A 19,044-nucleotide genomic window follows, 5' to 3' on the forward strand; every position below is an offset into this window, starting at 1 on the left:
AAGTTCTGGGAAGATTCCATTATTATTAGTTTGCTTAATGTTGAAGAAAGTTGTGAAACCAGGCCATTTATCTGTTCTACAAGTTTGAGCTTTTTAACTCTACTGGGCCTTCTTTGCTGCCGTTTGTTTCCCGAACTGAATTCACCATAGTGCCTGTTCCAAACCTTTTCTGCTGTTCTTAAGCCCCTAACAATGTCACTGTATCTCTTTCATTCTATGGAGATAACCTTACCTCATACCTATTCAGAAGGTTGACACCACCCAAGAGCTCCCTGCCACGAGCCCCCTCAAAAATTGCCATAAAAAGTCTCTACTCCCCCTTTTTTCTCATATCAGTGCCCAGGAAGTCCTCTGCTTGTGCCTACTGTTCCTTTTTTTCCTTCTTCCCCTGAGACCTTGCCTCATTGGTTATTTCCTCTCCGTGTTGCATCTTTAGTTTTTTTTCTCTTTTGAATCCTTTCCCACAGCCTACAGATATTCTTGGCCCTTCCTAAGCATTATAAAACCAAAAAGTGAAAAACCTTTGATTCTCCCTTGGTTGTGTTATCCTCTGAAATAGTCATTCAGTTTTTCTTTTTGACTAGACCTTTATGACTAGACTTCTTAAGTCACCTATACTTGCATCAGCCTTCTGACTACTCATTCACTACTTAACCCTTTTTTAGCCTGGTCCTGTCTTCCCTGTATTCCCTTAAAGAGTAAAATCCAGTTTTATTTTGTTTTCATTCTTTTTGTTGTAAAATCTAATGCTCTTTGGATGAGTGTGAAATCCGGTATTTTTCTTTATCCAGTCCTTATTCTTTTGGTTGTATTACGCCCCCTTCTGTTTCCTTTTTGAAACTCTACTCATTTGACATCAATGTTTTCTTCTTTCTCTTTCTGTGTCTCTAACCCCTTTAACTCTTTTTCCTGCCCATTAAAATATAGCTGCTTCCTCAAGATGCTAATCTTGACTACCTACTTCCATCACCTTTCTTCCATCCCAGTTCTGCTGGCCTTGTGGCTTCAGTTCTTCTCCCTTTTGTGAGTGACTTTCAGATGTGTTCTCTCCAGCCCTCATTTCTCTTATGTGCTGCATCCTGCATCTTTAACTGCCTGCTCACTGCTGTCACTTAGATAATATGCCATACCTCAAACTTACTGTGCTCCAAACTGAACTCTTCATTTTTTCTTCCCCAAACTGAACTACTTTTTGTGGTTCCTATATGTTTCAGGATTTTGATTAGATCAGTGTTCAGGATTTTTACGTCATTGTGACTGATCACAGTTGGGCCACGTAGTATATGATGATTTTTTTTTCCCCTTTCCGGTACAACACTTTGTTTTCTTTGGGATTAAAGATGTTGTATATTTAACAGTGAAGCTTTGTTTTTTTCATTTGCTTATTTTTTTTTAAAGGTTGACATTTATTTTTTAATGTTTAATTTTTAAAATTTATTTATTGTTTATTTATTTATTTATTTTTGGCTGCATTGGGTCTTCATTGCTGTGCACAGGCTTTCTCTAGTTGTGGCCAGCGGGGGCTACTCTTCGTTGTGGAGCGCTGGCTTCTCACTGCAGTGGCTTCTCTTGTTGTGGAGCATGGGCTCTGGGTGCGGGCTTCAGTAGTTGTGGCACGTGGGCTCAGTAGTTGTGGCTTGCGGGCTCTAGAGCACAAGCTCAGGAGTTGTGGCTCACGGGCTTAGTTGCTCCGTGGCATGTGGGATTTTCCTGGACCAGAGCTCGAACCCGTGTTCCCTGCATTGGCAGGCAGATTCTTAACCACTGTGCCACCAGGGAAGCCCAAAGGTTGACATTTATTTATTTAAATTTATTTATTTTGGCTGAGCCAGGTCTTAGTTGCGGCACATGGACTTACTTGTTGTGCATGCGAACTCTTAATTGCGACAGGCATGCGGGGTCTAGTTCCCCAACCAGGGATTGAACTCGGGCCCCCTACATTGGGAGTGTGGTATCTTCCCACTGGACCACCAGGGAAGTCCCCCTATTATTTTTTAAATGTGCGTACCACTAATTCATCTTCAAACTATCCCTTGTCTAAGTTCTTTCTTAAATAATTTAAACGTATCAGGTATTTAATTTGACATTTTCTTTTCTTAGAAATAACTTTCTTAGAGGGTTCTACCTTGCTCCATTATGATTGGTGGTACTATTCCCAGTGTTCAGCTGCCATCCTGGGAGTTCCTTTTGCTTTTTTCTTGAGTTGAAACCCTTGTTTCCTGAATTTCTTGGTTTACCCTCTCAGCTTTGTGGAAAATCTCCTCTAGCTTTCTAAGAAAGAATCCCTGGGAGGTAAATTTTTGAGAACTTGTCTGTCTAAAAGTGTCTTTCTTCTAGCTTCATACTTAATTTATATTTTTGACTGCGTACAGAAGAAAGTAATTTTTCCTTAGAATTTTGGAGACATTGCTCGCTCCCTTGTCTTCTAGCTTCCAAAGTTTCTCTTGAGATGTTTGACGCCATTCTGATTCGTATGTGATCTATTTTCCTGTCTTGAAACTTTTAAGATCTTTTTTTATTCCCAGTATTTTAAAAATTTAATGATAATGTGCCTTGGTGTGGGTTTGTCTTCATTTATTGTGCTTGGCACTCGATAGCCTCTTTCAATTTGGAAATTCATGTCTTTCAGTTCTGGAGGTTTCCTTTAATTATTTGACTTATTCTTCTCTAGTTTCTCTTTCTAAATGTCTGTTAGGGATGTTTTCTTATTTTTCTCTTTTCTTCATCCATTTGTCCTACTTTTTGGAAGATTTATTTAGCTTTATTTTTCACTCCTTCTATTGTGTTTTTAATTTCTGCTATCATGTTTTTAAGTGTACCCATTCTTATGATCAGTTTCCTTTTTAATATTATTCTTGTTTCGTGGGTACAATATCTTTTATCTTTTTCTGGGTATTAGTAATAGTTTTTTTTAAGTTTTCATATTCTTTTATAGTTGCTGTTTTTTCTGTTTGTTGGTTTTGGTTTCTGTCTGCATTTTAGAGCTATATCTTAGTTGCCTGATCCTTGGATATCTGCTCATGCTTAAAGAGTGCAGCACTGGGACTTCCCTGGTGGCGCAGTGGTTAAGAATCCTCCTGCCAGTGCAGGGGACACAGGTTCGAGCCCTGGTACGGGAAGAACCCACATGCCGCAGAGCAACTAAGCATGTGCGCCATAACTACTGAGCTTGCGCTCTAGAGCCCATGAGCCACAACTACTGAGCCCGTGTACCACAGCTACTGAAGCCCACATGCCCTAGAGCCCATGCTCTGCAACAAAGAGAAGCTACCACAATGAGAAGCCTGTGCACCACAATGAAGAGTAGCCCCCACTCGCTGCAACTAGAGAAAGCCCGTGCACAACAAGGAAGACCCAACACAGCCAAAAATAAATAATAAGAAACAGACAAACAAAGCACATTTAAAGATTGCAGCACCAAAGAACTGATAGGAAATTGTGAACTTATTTATAGTGTGTTTCCCTGTAGTGTTATCTAGCTGTCATTTTTTGATGGTGAACTCCTAATGTCAGACTCTTTAGATCTTTTGTCTTGATCTGGTGGGGTATTCAGAGAAAAATCTTCAGTCCCCTTCCTATAGGGTATAAGTCTGGCTGGCAAGTTCTGCGAAGATATCTAGGCAGAGATCTCAACACTTGGAATATAGACTTTCTCTTAAACTCCCTATTTTCAGAATGGTGACCCTGCTCTCAACTGTGTTGGGTGTAGATTAACCCTCTTTTCTTCAGCCAGAGTAGGGCAATCTGGATGGCATAGTAGGGGAAGGGATTTCAAGGGACTTTCGATGATTCCTCCTGTGTTAGCTCCATCTTTACTGGAAGGTGCTAGGCCCAACACTTCCTGAGCCTTTTGGGGGTTCTCTGGTGTGAATTGGGCTACTTCTTGGCTTTCCCCACTGTGGGCTCAGGATTCAATTTTAAGGAGTCCCCTTATCACTTGTCTTTTTTCTTTCTAGCCTTTATAGTTTTGTTGCTCTAATATCTTCCTCCATTCTCCTTTACCTTGTGAATTAGGCTTAGAGAGAAAAATTCTCTTTACTGTTGTTTTACGTGGGTTTTGGGAGGGTGTGGAGATGAATGTATGTGCTCTATCTTCAGAGCCCTGTTTCTTTCAGTAATGCTATTGTCTCTACTCACCTGTGCTTAAAACATGGGAATAATTTGTCTTTTCACTTAAAATGTATTTATTGATCATTTATTGAGTACTTACTATGTGCCAGATTCTGTACTAGGCATTTGGTTTTTAAACACTTTTTAAAAAAAGTATAGTTCCTGGCTTGAAGTTGTTCAGGGTCTAGCTGGGGAGAAAGGTAAGTGAATAGACAAACCATGAAAATGGTAAAAGTATGTGGAGGGGGCTCAGAGCAGACAGGGGCTCTGTGGGGGAGTGTGCAGGCTCCTGCTGTGGCACCCAGACTGCACTTGTTCTCCCTTTTCATTGTCTGAGCTTTTCCATTTTGTACTTTAGCTTATGCTGACCCCTTAGCCTAGACTCTGGTATTTTTTGGTATTGAAATCCATCGTAAGTCCATCTTAAGTTAGTGTAAAGTGTCCATCTTAAGTTGGTGTAAAGTAGGCTGATCTTCAGGGAGGAGAGTGAGGTGGCCCCCTCTGCAAAAAGTGTTTCCTCAAGCCTATGGCTTTGGTAAAGCATTCCCACTGTGCTGTATCTTCTCCTCTCAAATGACACATCTGGCATATCCTGTGTTAGAGTCATTTATATGCTTGTCTTACCTCCTTTACTGGCCTATAAACTCCTTGAGAGCAGTGTCTATATCTGATTCACTTATATAATCTCAAAGTGACTAGCATAGTGGTTAATAAATGTGTTCAAGATGATAAACCTTTTCCGTGTCCCTTCAAATTGAATTAAGACTTCTCAAAACTCAAAAGAAAAACAATTTAAAAGTCTTCAGGGACAGGATTTTGATTTCAGGTGTGAGTATCAGAATGTGATTGTAGAGCACTGACAGCAGGGGACAGACATTGCTGCACTCTTGGTAAGAACTGCCGTGTTTGTGGCAGCTTTTACTGTTAAGCCAGTAGTATCGTCGGCTGGTTCGCACTGATGCAGTGATGTTTACTAAGCAGAGGTCTTGCAAAATGATGCTGGATAGCAGCATTTCAAGGTCAAAGTCTTGTAAAGCTTTTATTTTCTGAGAGGATGAAGAACCATAAAATTATTTCCTGTCCCAAATGGCTCTGTAATCTTCTAAGTGTTTTATAGCATATCATGTTGATAAGCATGTGTTTTTCAGGCCTTGATGGTAAACTGTTTCAAAATGTGAGTTTTATTTAAAAATTGCCATTTGAACCACACAAGGACCAGGGTGCACATGGGCCTTGGATACAGTGCAGTGACTTGCTCAAAATGAAATGCTGGTATTTACTTGGTGCCTCAATATGTGGAATTTCATCACTCCTTGGATAGTGGCTAAGGTCAGGTCCACATGCAGAAGATGTAGTTTAGATAGATGTAGTGAAATTGCATTGAGTTAGTTTTCTTTTTCTTTCTTAAATCCAGGCAATGATTGCTTTGTTTTTCGTATTAAGAGGGAAACAGAGTGTGATTTCTCATATAATCTGACTGATGTGACTGAAGCTTCTGGCACTGATGTTCAGATTTTCTCTCTTCAGTGTCAAGGAGGGCTAACTACTTTAGATGTCTCTTTTGGTTCATCCAGTTTACCTATAGTTATTGCAAGGGGAAAGGTTTTGGTTTTGGCTGTATTTCTAGTGTATATAATCTTTAAACTCAGGAGAGATTTAAACGTGTGCCTGGCTAGTCAAATCGGGTTTTACCCTGGGAGCTGTGCTTTGGAAGCTGAGTTAAAGCCTGAGAAGCAGCTTTTTTTAAAAAAATCCTTTTCCTTGGCTAACCTTTTGTCTGTGTATGGCAGCCATTATCATTCTGTGAAACTGGGACACTGCTCAAGGCCCAGGGGAGTGAAGATGGATCTTCTTGAAGGCCTTTGTCATTTGGGCTGCTCAGGTGGCTCTGTTAGCGAGTGAGGCTTGGTCTTTTGTATCCCATTCCTCAGGATCCAGTTGTGTTAGAGCCCTGTCTGACCCCACCGAGCACACCAGGTGGCTTGCTTCCTTTCAGCACATTTTTGTTTTCTATTTTCAGGGACTTCCTTATGTCTCTGATGTTCTGCTAGGTTATAATTCAGCTTGGGCTGGGTCCTGTGTGTAGTGTCCGTGCTGTGCATGTGAAGCAAACCTCATGCCTGGCCCAGCAGAGGGCAGCCGTGGCAAGTCGTGAGTCTCTTCTTTTTTCCACGCTCATTCTTGCTGTCAACACCTAATCTTTAGCCTCCTCCACACCATGCAAGGCTCTTTTAACATTTTGTGTAGTTTTACATTCTGCATTTTGGGCAGTGCTCTTAAGTTTTTTCTTTTTAGGAAGGTGCTGAATGAACCTGGAATACTTAATTTAAAAGCCTTATGAAAAGTTATGCATAATTAAAAATAAGTCATTAGGTGAACTGAATGATTTGTGTGACATTTAGGCCAGGTGGAATTCTAGAGGTGTGATTTGAGATCAAAACAAACTTAAACGTTTTTTTATTTTTGTAATTTGAAGCTTTGGGATGTGAAATCAGCAAACGAGAGGAAGAGCATTAATGTGAAGCAGTTCTTCCTAAATTCAGAGGAGCCTCAAGAGGATATGGAAGTGATAGTGAAATGCTGTTCATGGTCTGCTGATGGTGCTACGATAATGGTGGCAGCAAAAAATAAAGTCTTTGTAAGTACCAGTATTTTAAAAAGCCAAATTTAGTCTAATTTAAAGAAAATTGAAACATCTAATTGATTTTTGCATTTTAACGCTGTTTATTGATATAAAGTATAGCTGAACAATTTTAGGCAGATGCTCTAACCTCCCGTAGTTCTCAGAACTACGCTACAGGGAATGTCCATAGGCCTTGTGAGGAAAGGTCTCCATGGTCACGGGTTTGGGAAATATTATGTATTACTTTCCGCTGTTAGAGGTACTTCAGTGTGTACAAACATATTTAAGGACTCCGGAATCCTACAATAAAGAAACAATTTATGTTGTTTAACCAGTGTTTCTCAAATTTATCTAAAATATGGATGGAATGCTTTCTGCATTACTGTCCCCCCCTTTCCCCCATTTGAAATACATTGGTTTAGGTGATTTTTGAAGTTATTTCTTAGCCATAAAATTTTATGATTTGGTGACTGAGAGAAATACTTATCAACAACTGAAGAAGTTTGTGAAATTTCTATGAAGTAAATAAGGAAGATATGCAAAGAAAGGTAAATGGCAAGGAAATGTTTCTTCTTTATTCAATTCAAGTGATAGTACACATTTGTAGTATTCAGAGTGCTCTTACATATAATTTCTTTTGATATAAATATCCAAAGGGCACAGCAGATTGCAATAGCCCTATGATACTAATGAGGCAGCTGAGGTTCAGAGCAGCCAAATAATGTATCCACAGTTACACTGTGATTTGGAGATCCAGGTCTTCTGATTTAGGGCTCAGGGCCGTTCCATTCTGATGGTAATTTTAAAGACTTAAATAAGAGATATTACAAGTTTATTCTATTTTATTTTAAGCTTTATTGAGGTATAATCGACATATTGTAAAATATTTTAAGTGTATAACGTGATGATTTGATAAACGTATACTGTGAAGAGATTCCTCCCATCGAGCCAATTAACACGTGTCAGCTCACGTATTTGCCTTTTTTTCTTTTTCTTTCTTTTTTTTTTGTTGAAAATATTTAAGTTCTACTCTCTTATACTATGCAATGTTATCAACTATAGTCACCATGTTATACATTAGATTCTCAGACCTTATTTATCTTATAACTAAAAGTTTGTATCCTTTTATCAACCTCTCCCTATTTCCCCCACCCAAGAGATTACAGTTTTAAAGAACACAGTTGAAATATACATATAGTTGGGGCCTTCCCTGGTGGTGCAGTGGTTAAGAATCCACCTGCCAACGCAGGGGACAGAGGTTTGAGCCCTGGTCCAGGAAGATCCCACATGCTGCAGAGCAACTAAGCCCGTGCGCCACAACTACTGAGCCTGTGCTCTAGAGCCCGCGAGCCACAACTACTGAAGCCTGTGTGCCACAACTACTGAGGCCTGCACACCTAGAGCCCATGCTCCGCAACAAGAGAAGCCATCACAATGAGAAGCCTGCGCACCGCAACTAGAGAAAGCCTGCACACAGCAACCAAGACCCAGTGCAGCCAAAAATAAATAAATAAATAAAATAAATCTAAAAAAATATATATATACATATAGTTGTATAAAAACTGAGGGGCCATTTATATTATTATTATTGCTCTAGTAGTTATGACCCTTGGATCTTGGTTGCTTATAGGTTTTTACCCCTTTAGCAGGAAACCAAAGAAAAATATCTCCTTTTGTCTTTAAGTATGTTAAAGTCTGTAAGAACAGAAGGGAACCACTACATTTACAAGATGTGAAGATTTGTAAAATTTGCCATTTTAACCATTTTAAAGTACACAATTCAGTGGCATTAATTACATTCACAATCTTGTGCAGATATCACTACTTTTCCAAAACTTTTTCATTGTCCCAAACAATAAACACTGTAACCAGTAAGCGGTAACTCCCTATTCTCTCTCTTCAGCCCCTGGTACCTCTAATCTAAACTATGAATTTGCCTTTTCTAGATATTTCATATAAGTGGAGTCGTACAATATTGGTCCTTTTGGGTCTGGCTCATTTCATTTAGCATAACATTTTCAAGGTTCATCATGTTGTAGCATGTGTTAGAACTTCATTTCTTTTTATGGCTTAGTAATAATCTTATACGGATATACTGTATTTTGTTTATCCATTCATCTGTTGTTGGGTTGTTTTCACCTTTTGGCTATTGTGAATAATGCCACAAGAACTGGTGTACAGGTATCTGTTTGAGTCCCTGCTTTCAGTTCTTCTGTGTATATACCTAGGAGTAGAATTTCTGGGTCGTATGGTAATTTTATACTGGGCTTTTTGAGGAACCACCAGACCTTTCCATAGTGGCTATACCATTTTCTGTTCCCACTAGTAGTGTACAAGGATTCCAGTTTCTTTACATCCTGCCAACACTTGCTTATTTCCATTATTAAAAATTATAACTGTCATATTAGGTGTAAGGTGGCATCTCATTATGGTTTGGTTTGCATTCCCCTAAAGACTAATGGTGTTGAGCCAAATTTGAATGTTTAAAGTTATCTGTCCAGTGAGAGAGGAAAATAATTTTATATTGTGTGAAATGCTTTCCTGTTTTAAAAATCTATAGGCCAGCTCTTTATTTTACCACGCTAAAATAAAGCTACCCTAAGATTACCCTTAACTACATGTAGATTCCAGTTCTTACTCTTTGGTCTCTCTACTCTTTTCCTCTATTTTCCAACTCTCTTGTGTTATTAGCCCACTCCTATTATTAGGTCTTTTCTTTTTGCTGCCCAATAATTGGGACAGCTGCCTATTCCATACTTGCCAAGTTTCCTCTATGACTCTCAGCCACTAATTTTTAAGAACAGCTTGTCCTGGGAAGCATTTTAAGTATGATTTCCTGTCATTTATTGTTGGCCCCTGATGCCATGCTGCTTACCATCTATGTGTGCTCCCAGGGCTATGCATTCACAAAACATTTTCATGGCTTCCACTGGAAACTTTTTTTTTCCTTCCTGAAGACTATGGCTTGGCCTTAAATCGTTATACTGTATATTGGTATAAACGTTTTTATCATTTGGCAAAAACTTTGGAAGAGTATATTCAGCATTTAAACATCTTTCAAAAATTGAAATGAAGTTTGAATTACTCAAAAATAGCTTTTTTTGGTTCAAAAATGGGAAAATGATTGATAAGTACTTTGGGCTCTGAAGAGAAATAGAAATGATTGAACTAATTTCATTTCACTAAGCCTCTGCCCTATATTATTTTGATCATCTTCGTTTATGAGTAGGCATTTTCTCTTTTGAATAAACGAACATTAGGGAGAACTGTTCTGTATATTAATTTGGCTAGTCCATTCATGTATTCACAAAGGTTTTATTTCTCTCTAGGCTAGCACGATCATCTGTGATAAGTTTTCCTTTATAGGAAACATGTTTCAGGATGAGCAGTATTTAAAAAGTATATGTATATTTATATCTTTTTAATGAGTTAATGATTATGCCAATTATCAGTAATTGTAGTATTTTTTTAGGACTTATACTCTATGTTTGAAATGGGAGGGTATTCTTTTAGAAATAAATTTAGATTCACTTTGGGTATAGCTTATCTTTTAACATATTTTACTTTTATAGATATCTCTCTATTTTATGTTGACAGCTGTTTGACATTCACACCAGTGGCCTGTTGGCAGAAATCCACACAGGCCATCATAGCACTGTCCAGTACTGTGACTTCTCCCCCCATAACCATTTGGCAGTGGTGGCTTTGCCCCAGTACTGCGTGGAGGTGAGTAGTTGAATTTACTCTGTGAAGTCTGGGTCTTCAGAGGTACAAAGATGACAAAGAATGGGTTGCTTAAACCATTAACTGCTGAGGATGTTTGCTTGAGAAATTATAAAGTGTTTTCTTCATAGCATAATGACCTTTAGCTTTAGGATATTAAGCCACATTGACAGCTTTAATACTTTAGCAGTGATTGAAGAATTGGTTTGACAGTAAACAGAGAATGACAGACAACATCATTCACCAGGCATTTATCGAACAGTCAGTATGTGCCAAGGTCTGGGGAAACAATGGCATGACCATTGGTTTCCTAGGCAGAAACATGGCATCTCTCTTTTTTTTTTTTTGGCATCTCTTAAATATGGGCACAGACTCTTCTGTAAAAGAAACGATGAGAAATGAGTCCAGTTCACATTTCTTAGATCATTGAGAAAGGTAAGATGGAAGTTAAAATTAGAATTGGTTAACCTAGAATTTTCATTGCTAAGCACTAATGAATAAAATGATTTCTTGTTTATATTTATAATTTTGCCCTTAACCTGATGGATTTTATACTCAGTGTCTATACCTAGAAGAATTCTACCCAGTGAGTTGCTATATTAATTTTTTCAAAAGCAATGAATTCCCTGATATTTTTTCTCCATAGATGGATTAGTTTTTCCAAGCTTTGTTACTACTCATTCCTTGAGTTTATCTTACCACCAAGTAATTTGAAGCCTCTTGTGATTACAGTCCAAGAAGATGGGTATGGGCCTTTATTTGGAAAATAGGGAAATTCATTTGGTTCACAGGCTACCTTCAAAGGAAGCTTGACTATGGCAAGCACTTCTTCAGTGTTCTGAGCCTGTTTCAGTGATTTTTTAGTGAGTTCGCCAACCTTGCCGTATACATGAAGGTATGGCTGGAGAGTGGCTGAGCTATAGCCCTTCAGCATGGAGATACAGATAAGATGAGAGTGAGTGGATAAGCTCTGTAAGCTCCTCCTCATTCTGAGTACAGCAGTGCAACTAACACTGAAGAACTTCCCTGTGAGAATCTACCCATTGGAAGCAGAGGCAGTGATTGTGAACGAGCTCCAGTCCTGTTTGCAGCAATGGGAAAGAGTAGGTGCTGTGGGCAGTGTTCTCTTCAGCAGAGGCCTTGAATCGAAAGATTCAGAGCTACTAGGAGATCTCGCACCTTACCCGTAGATCCTCGAGGTAGGCGTGGTTGGAAATTTCCCCTTCCTGGGTTTTGCCTGGATTTTAGGAGGAGTGGAGGAGCAACCCTTCTTTTGGCCTTTCCTGTCACTTCTAAAATCCTTACCCCTTGCTATTCTTAAAAATCTCCTGGAAACATTGTCTTTCTTCTTGAAATATAGGGACTTAGTTTTGGAGGCTGTGAGTGACAAAGAAATGATGAGAGAGAGCAAGAAGGGAAGAGAAAGAAGGATTTCCAAGGGAGGTTTTTCAGTTGTGGAACCACTTTCATTTCTGGCCTTTAGCTCTGTATGTCCCAGATTGGGCTCCAGAGATAAGGCAGAGAAAATTTCACATAACGAATTGGTAACCATAGAACTCACTGATTGAAAACTGCTGGGCATGTGATGAAGTACTTGTTTTGTCCATGCTAGTTCTGAAATAATAAAGTAGGTCTGAATTGTAGGTCTGTAATTCAGAATGTAATGAGAGGAACTCAGGCACATATGGTACTTCATTAGACTGGAATATATTTGAGTAATTTGCAGCAGAACTCAGGACAAAATACAGCCAGGCTAGTGATAGACATTGACAATTTGTAATAAGCATGAATAACAGGAGAAGTACATACATGTACAATTAGCACATTCATTTGTTTCAGGGTTTTGCAGTCATTTGAAATGAGGATTAGATGACAGTGGAAAATAAAATATGGAAGCCACTTAAGTTCATCCTATTATTTTTTTAGATTGATTTTTTTAAAATGGATAAAATGTTTGTATGACTCCAAATCAAAGCTTTATAATAAATTTTATTCAGGGAAGTCTGACTTTCATCCCTATCCCTTCCCTGCCACTCTCCCTCCCTACCTTCTGAAGGTAACCGTTTTTGTCTTAACATCCTAATGTTTCTTTTTGCATGTATAAACAGATATCTATATGTATAATATATAGCCTTATATATCCATCTATATATATATATCACATCTGTATCCATCTCTAGATTCACATATTTGTTTTTTAATCTCATTTAGTATAGCTTGCATATATATATATATATAGAGAGAGAGAGAGAGAGAGTAACATATATACTCTTCTGCAGAAATGTATATACCATTCTTTGCTTTTTTGGTGTAAACAACATATCCCAGAGACTAGTCATTATCAGGGTGTTTTTCTCATTACTTTCTTAAGATTGCGTATTATCCCATTTTGTGATTAAAGCAGTTTATTCAGTTAGTTCCCTATTGATGGTCATTTGAGTTGTTTCCAGTTTTTTGCTGTTAAAAATAACAATGCAGTGAATAATCCACACAAGTTATTTTGTATTTTTGCTAGTGTATTTTTGGGCTATATTCATGGAAGTGGAATTGCTGGATCATTCTTGCTATTTTTAATATTCTTGATATATTCAAAATGCTTATGAATGTGATTTCCTATTTGTTGTGTTTATTCTGTAGTTGTGGAATATGGACTCATGTTTAAAAGTAGCTGATTGCAGAGGACATTTAAGTTGGGTCCATTGTGTGATGTTTTCTCCTGATGGATCATCATTTTTGACGTCTTCTGATGACCAGACAATCAGGGTGAGATATATTGAGATTTTCATTTTAGACATTTAATGATGGTAAGCTAAATCTCCTACCAATTGAGAAATTGATGGGCAGTATTGAGGGAAGTAAAACAGGAAACTGCTGGTTTCATATTTATCCATGAAAAGAGCTATTATGTGGACTATAGCAGTCTCATTCATTCAGTACATGTTCATTGAGTGTTACCATGGTCCAGGTGCTAGAGAAGTCCAATGATTAAACTGTATTTTGGTTAATTTAAATATATTACATTTGAGTCCTCAGAGTAACTTTGGACTCTTTCCATTACCTTGAATTCCCACATCCAATTACTTGCCAATTCTAATGGATTCTATTGATACCTTTCCATTTTCTATCATTTATTTCTACTTTTCCATTTCAAGTTTAGGTGCTCATTAGCTGTTGCCTTTCTTGTATTAGCCTCTGCTACAAGTCTTTTCTTTCTTGATTTTTTACATGCTGCTTGCAAGGTATATTCCTCATGTACAATACAGTCATGTAATTTTCTTTTCTTTTTTTTTTGGCCAAGTGGCTTGCAAGATCTTAGTTCCCTAACCAGGGATCGAACCCGTGCCCCCTGCAGTGGAAGCGCAGAGTCTTAACCCCTGGACCGCCAGGGAAGCCCCCAGTCATGTCATTTTTGCTCAAAAACAGATAGTAGCTCCCTTGTCTACCAAAGTATTGGGTTGGCCAAAAAGTGCCTTCGATTTTTAAGTAAAAATAAGACACGTTTTTCATTTTCACCAAGAACTTTGTTGAACAACTTATTCACCCTTCCGTTCCACTACCTTCCGCCATTTTTTCAGGCAACTTCATAATTGCGTCTTCCCAAAATTTTTTATCTTTTTGAGCAGAGAACTGTTCCAGGTGCCTTTTACAGTCTTCCAGGGAATTGAAATTTTTTCCATTAAGAGAATTTTGTAAAGACCTAAGTAAATGGAAATCCGAAGGTGCAACATCTGGTGAATATGGCAGATGAATCAGAACTTCCCAGCCAAGCTGTAACAGTTTTTGCCTGGTCATCAAAGAAACATGTGATCTTGCATTATCCTGATGGAAGATTATGCGTTTTCTGTTGACTAAGTCTGGACGCTTTTCGTTGAGTGCTGCTTTGATTTGGTCTAATTGGGAGCAGTAATTCTTGGAATTAATCATTTGGTTTTCCGGAAGGAGCTCATAATAGAGAACTCCCTTCCAATCCCACCATATACACAACATCACCTTCTTTGGATGAAGACCAGCCTTTGGTGTGGTTGTTGGCAGTTCATTTCGTTTGCCCCATGATCTCTTCCGTTTCACGTTATTGTACAGTATCCACTTTTCATCGCCTGTCACAATTTGTTTAATGAATTAATTAACATCTTTATTGGAGTATAATTGCTTTACAATGTTGTGTTAGTTTCTGCTGTATAACAAAGTGAATCAGCTATACGTATACATATATCCCCATATCCCCTCCCTCTTGTGTCTCACTCCCACCCTCCCTATCCCACCGCTCTAGGTGGTCACAAAGCACAGAGCTGATCTCCCCGTACAATGCAGCTGCTTCCCACTAGCTATCTATTTTACCTTTGGTAGTGTATATATGTCAATGCTACTCTCTCACTTCGTCCCAAACGGAACGTTTTCGTTAACGTTTCAATAGAGAATTGCATGTGGAAATATGATCAAGAAGGTTTTTTTCACTTTTGTGGAACCCAAACATTAAAGCAGTGAACATATTGAAGCTGGTGCAGGTGATTTTCAACGCTCGATTTGGATATTTTGAGTATGTCGACTGTCTCCCGCATGGTATAACGTTGATTGTTGTCAGTTACTATCTCGATTTGATCGTTATCAACATCAACTGGTCTACCCGACCGTGGAGCATCATCCAGCAAGAAATCTCCAACATGAAACTTCGCAAACCATTTTTGATGTGTTTGGTCTGTCACAGCACCTTCTCCATACACTGCACAAATCTTTTCTTTGGCGTTTCGTTTGAGTTCTTTTTTTTTATTAATAAATTTTATTTATTTATTTATTTATTTTTGGCTGTGTTGGGTCTTCGTTGCTGTGCATGGGCTTTCTCTAATTGCAGCGAGTGGGGGCTACTCTTCGTTGTGGTGCACGGGCTTCTCATTGCGGTGGCTTCTCTTGTTGTGGAGCATGGACTCCAGGCACGCGGGCTCAGTAGTTGTGGCTCGCGGGCTCTAGAGCACAGGTTCAGTAGTTGTGGTGTACGGGCTTAGTTGCTCTGCGGCACGTGGGATCTTCCCGGACAAGGGCTCGAACCTGTGTCCCCTGCATTGGCAGGTAGATTCTCAACCACTGCGCCACCAGGGAAGCCCTCGGTTGCATTTTTACCTTTCCTGAAATAATAAAGCATAATATGCCCAAAATGTTGCTTTTTTCTTCCATCTTCAATATTAAAATGGCTACAGAAAAATTCACCAATTTTGATAAGTATTTTTTTTTTTAAATGCATGCTGATATGGCAGCTGTCACATATAGTCTAACAAAATTGTTTCGAATGAAATTAAAGATAACTAAGTGCTACTAGAGCCATCTTACGGAAAAAACTGAATGAACCTTTTGGCCAACCCAACAAATACGTACTCCAAAGTCTACCATTAAACTTCTCTACAGTACAGCCTATTCTGTACCAGTCTGTCTTCTGTTTTATTTCTACAGGTAACCTACACTGAATTGCTCACATTTCCCCAAACATCCTGTACTTCCCTGCTTCTGTACTTTTGCTTATGTATTTTCTCTTTTTTTAAAAGGTATTTAAAAAAAATTTATTTATTTTTGGCTGCGTTGGGTCTTTGTTGCTGTGCAGGGGCTTTCTCTAGTTGCGGTGAGCGGGGGCTGCTCTTCTTGCAGTGCATGCGCTTCTCATTGTGGTGGCTTCTCTTGTTGCAGAGCACGGGCTCCAGGTGCTTGGGCTTCAGGAGCTGTGGCTTGCGAGCTCCAGAGCGCAGGCTCAGCAGCTGTGGCGCATGGGCCTAGTTGCTCCGCGGCATGTGGGATCCTCCCGGACCAGGGCTCCAACCCATGTTCCCTGCATTGGCAGGTGGATTCCCAACCACTGCACCACCCGGGGAGCCCTATGTGTTTTCTTATGTTTGGAATAACCTACTTCTCTGTATCTCTCCTTGTTGAAATCCTAACAGCCCTACAAGTCCCCTCAAGCTTTCAGTGAAGCCTTTCCTAGTATTCCATTTGGGGGAATGTCTTTCTCCTTTAATGCTATGTGACTGTGTGTCATTTTCTTATGGTACTTATCAAATTGTGCCTTGAATTTAAGCACAGAGTTATTTTTTTTTTAACATCTTTATTGGAGTATAATTGCTTTACAGTGGTGTGTTAGTTTCTGCTGTATAACAAAGTGAATCAGCTATATGTATACATATATCCCCATATCGCCTCCCTCTTGTGTCTCCCTCCCACCCTCCCTATCCCACCCCTCTAGGTGGTCACAAAGCACGGAGCTGATCTCCCAGCACAGAGTTATTTTAAAACTCTTTACCACTAATGTTTCATTGCCCCTCAGACTTGTTCACACATCTTAAATTATAAGGTCTTTGAGGCCGGAGACCCTGGTTTGTCCCTGTAGCATCTAATACAGTGTTTTGTACAAATTTGTGTTTAGCTAAAATTTGTTTAGTATTTACTGTATGCCAGACATTGGGCGAAGTACTGTGCCTGTGTTAATTTGCTAATTCTCATAGCAATCCTTTTTGCAGCTGAGGAAACAGTCACAGAAAGGTTAAGTCAGTGCTGTTTAAAGTGCCAGTCTCAATAAGCTTGAGCCAGAATGTAAATCAATGCACCGCTTCCTTCATCAAGAAAGTCTTGTTTAAAATAATCAACTGTATCATAAGCATACTGTTAACAGTGTGTTTAGTGATATTGCTGATTTGCTCCTTATCTTGGTATCAGACAGTGAGAAACAGCAGGAGGTCCTTATCTTTGAGCAGCACCAGGTTAAGTAATCTGCCCAAAGTCACAACTTTCAGTAGAACTAGAATTCATACTAAGGCATTTTGATTCTAGCATTCATTACTCTTAATAATAACTGCTTCTTCCTATACTATGTAATTAATAAATTTCTATTGTTGAATTATAATCTAATTGAAAATTTTCTAGCATTATAGGCATTTGGAGAGTGAAGTATGTTTGTATATTGTTTTTAAGACTAAGACTTGTCTTTGCATTATTTCAGAGAATGCAGTTATCTTACTTTAGTATTTTAATTTCTTAATCAGCTCTGGAAGACAAAGAAAGTATGTAAGAACTCTGCTATAGCATTAAAGCAAGAAATAGATGTTGTGTTTCAAGAAAATGAAGTGATGGTTCTTGCAGTTGATGATATAAAACGTCTGCAAGTGAGTATTTTTTAGAAAATAGTTGGAAAAAGTGTTTTGATTGAACTCTCAATTCAAAATTTTTCTTGTTTGTTTTTGGACTTGATCATGCATAATTGTATAGTATCTAACAGATGCTCAGTAGGTATCAGTTTTATAAATATGTGGGTCTTGAGCTGAGGCTCAGATATGCTAGTATTTAGAATTAAACAAGGTGATACCTTGCTTTACCTCATTCCTCTCCTGTTAGTAACTGGAAGACAGGGAGCAAGAACATGTGAGAGAATGAGATGAGGTAGTGGAATGGAACTAGAGTGAAGAGAGAAATGGAATAGAGGAGAGGAGAGAGAAGTAGAGGGAGCACGCACATGGAAGGTGTGAGATGTAGCAAGAGCTTGAGACAGACTGACAGTGTAGGACAGAGCTTAACAAGTTCTAAAGCTGCAAAGCTCAGCTTGATGTAGTAGAGGGAATAGTGACTGTTCACTGAGGAGACCAAGGTACAAGTTCAAGCTTTATTGTCATCCGGTTCTGTGATGTTGAGTAAATAGCATCACTTCTCTGAACCTCACTTTCTTCACCTGTAAGGTCCTTTTCATTTTCAAAAATCTGTAAGCTGCTTTATAGGGTCAAGGTGGAATCCAAACTCAGGAAGCAGAGATCTGGGAGTAAATTGTCTATGGCGTGTGGTAATTTCTTCTCGTCTGCTGTGGGGGTCAGAGTCAAGCTGTGAGACACCTCTAAATATGGTTTGTTCTGTATTTTACAGGTTTTACTATTGTCCTTACTGTGTCAATGAGGAGCTCCTAATGCCCTGTATTTCTGGGATGAATTGGGATGTGGAATTGAATGTGATTTCCTCATTACTGATTTTTAGCAGACTGATTCTTCCACTTGGGGTTTTTTCCACTACAGTTTTCTTGTCAAGTTCAATGCTTATATTACCTTTATTAAATTTGTGCAACCTTTCTTTAGTAGTTGTCATAACTGAGACTTCAAGAAGTCATCTGACTATAAAAGTATTTTATTCTATGTCATTGATTGCTGGAGAGTTTAGAGGACAATTAAACTGACAAGTAATAGTTCCATTTAAGTGAACATACATTTTTTAGTCACTACTTAAAAAAGTATGAAATTGATTTTTGAGGGAAAGAAGATATTCACCTTTTAGTAATTCAGTCTTCATTTTGAATGTCTAATAGATCAGAACATGCCGGGTAGAATATTGTAAAGGAAAAGCTATCTTGATTGATTGACCCTATAATCTTTGTACCTGAAACGAAGGTGGCTGCTTATTTTGTATTGAAAAATAATTCAAGACTTTTAGGTTGTAATTTTAGTGAGAGAGATAGATCTGACAGTTAGTTGACTTAAGATTGAGAAATATTTTCCCAGGTCACATGTTTTAGTTGAGTGATAAGGTATTTTTATTACTGGGATTTTAAAGAATAATCATTAGTTTTGGTACAG

At 38.6% G+C, this 19,044-nt stretch overlaps 1 protein-coding gene across 5 annotated transcripts in view; it reads left to right on the top strand.

The window, feature by feature from the left end:
* The window catches only part of APAF1 (apoptotic peptidase activating factor 1), a 95,474-nt gene that overhangs the window by 52,947 nt on the left and 23,483 nt on the right, over window positions 1-19,044 (top strand). For all 5 annotated transcript variants that reach the window (XM_068561869.1, XM_068561866.1, XM_068561867.1 and 2 more), the window contains 4 exons: window positions 6,587-6,748; window positions 10,331-10,459; window positions 13,094-13,219; window positions 17,476-17,595. In XM_068561869.1, coding sequence (XP_068417970.1) covers window positions 6,587-6,748; window positions 10,331-10,459; window positions 13,094-13,219; window positions 17,476-17,595 — 537 coding nt within the window. The remainder of the gene's footprint in view (window positions 1-6,586; window positions 6,749-10,330; window positions 10,460-13,093; window positions 13,220-17,475; window positions 17,596-19,044) is intronic.

The sequence above is a fragment of the Eschrichtius robustus genome, chromosome 13 (genome assembly GCF_028021215.1).
Source record: "Eschrichtius robustus isolate mEscRob2 chromosome 13, mEscRob2.pri, whole genome shotgun sequence".
NCBI classification, from domain to species: Eukaryota; Metazoa; Chordata; class Mammalia; order Artiodactyla; family Eschrichtiidae; genus Eschrichtius; species Eschrichtius robustus.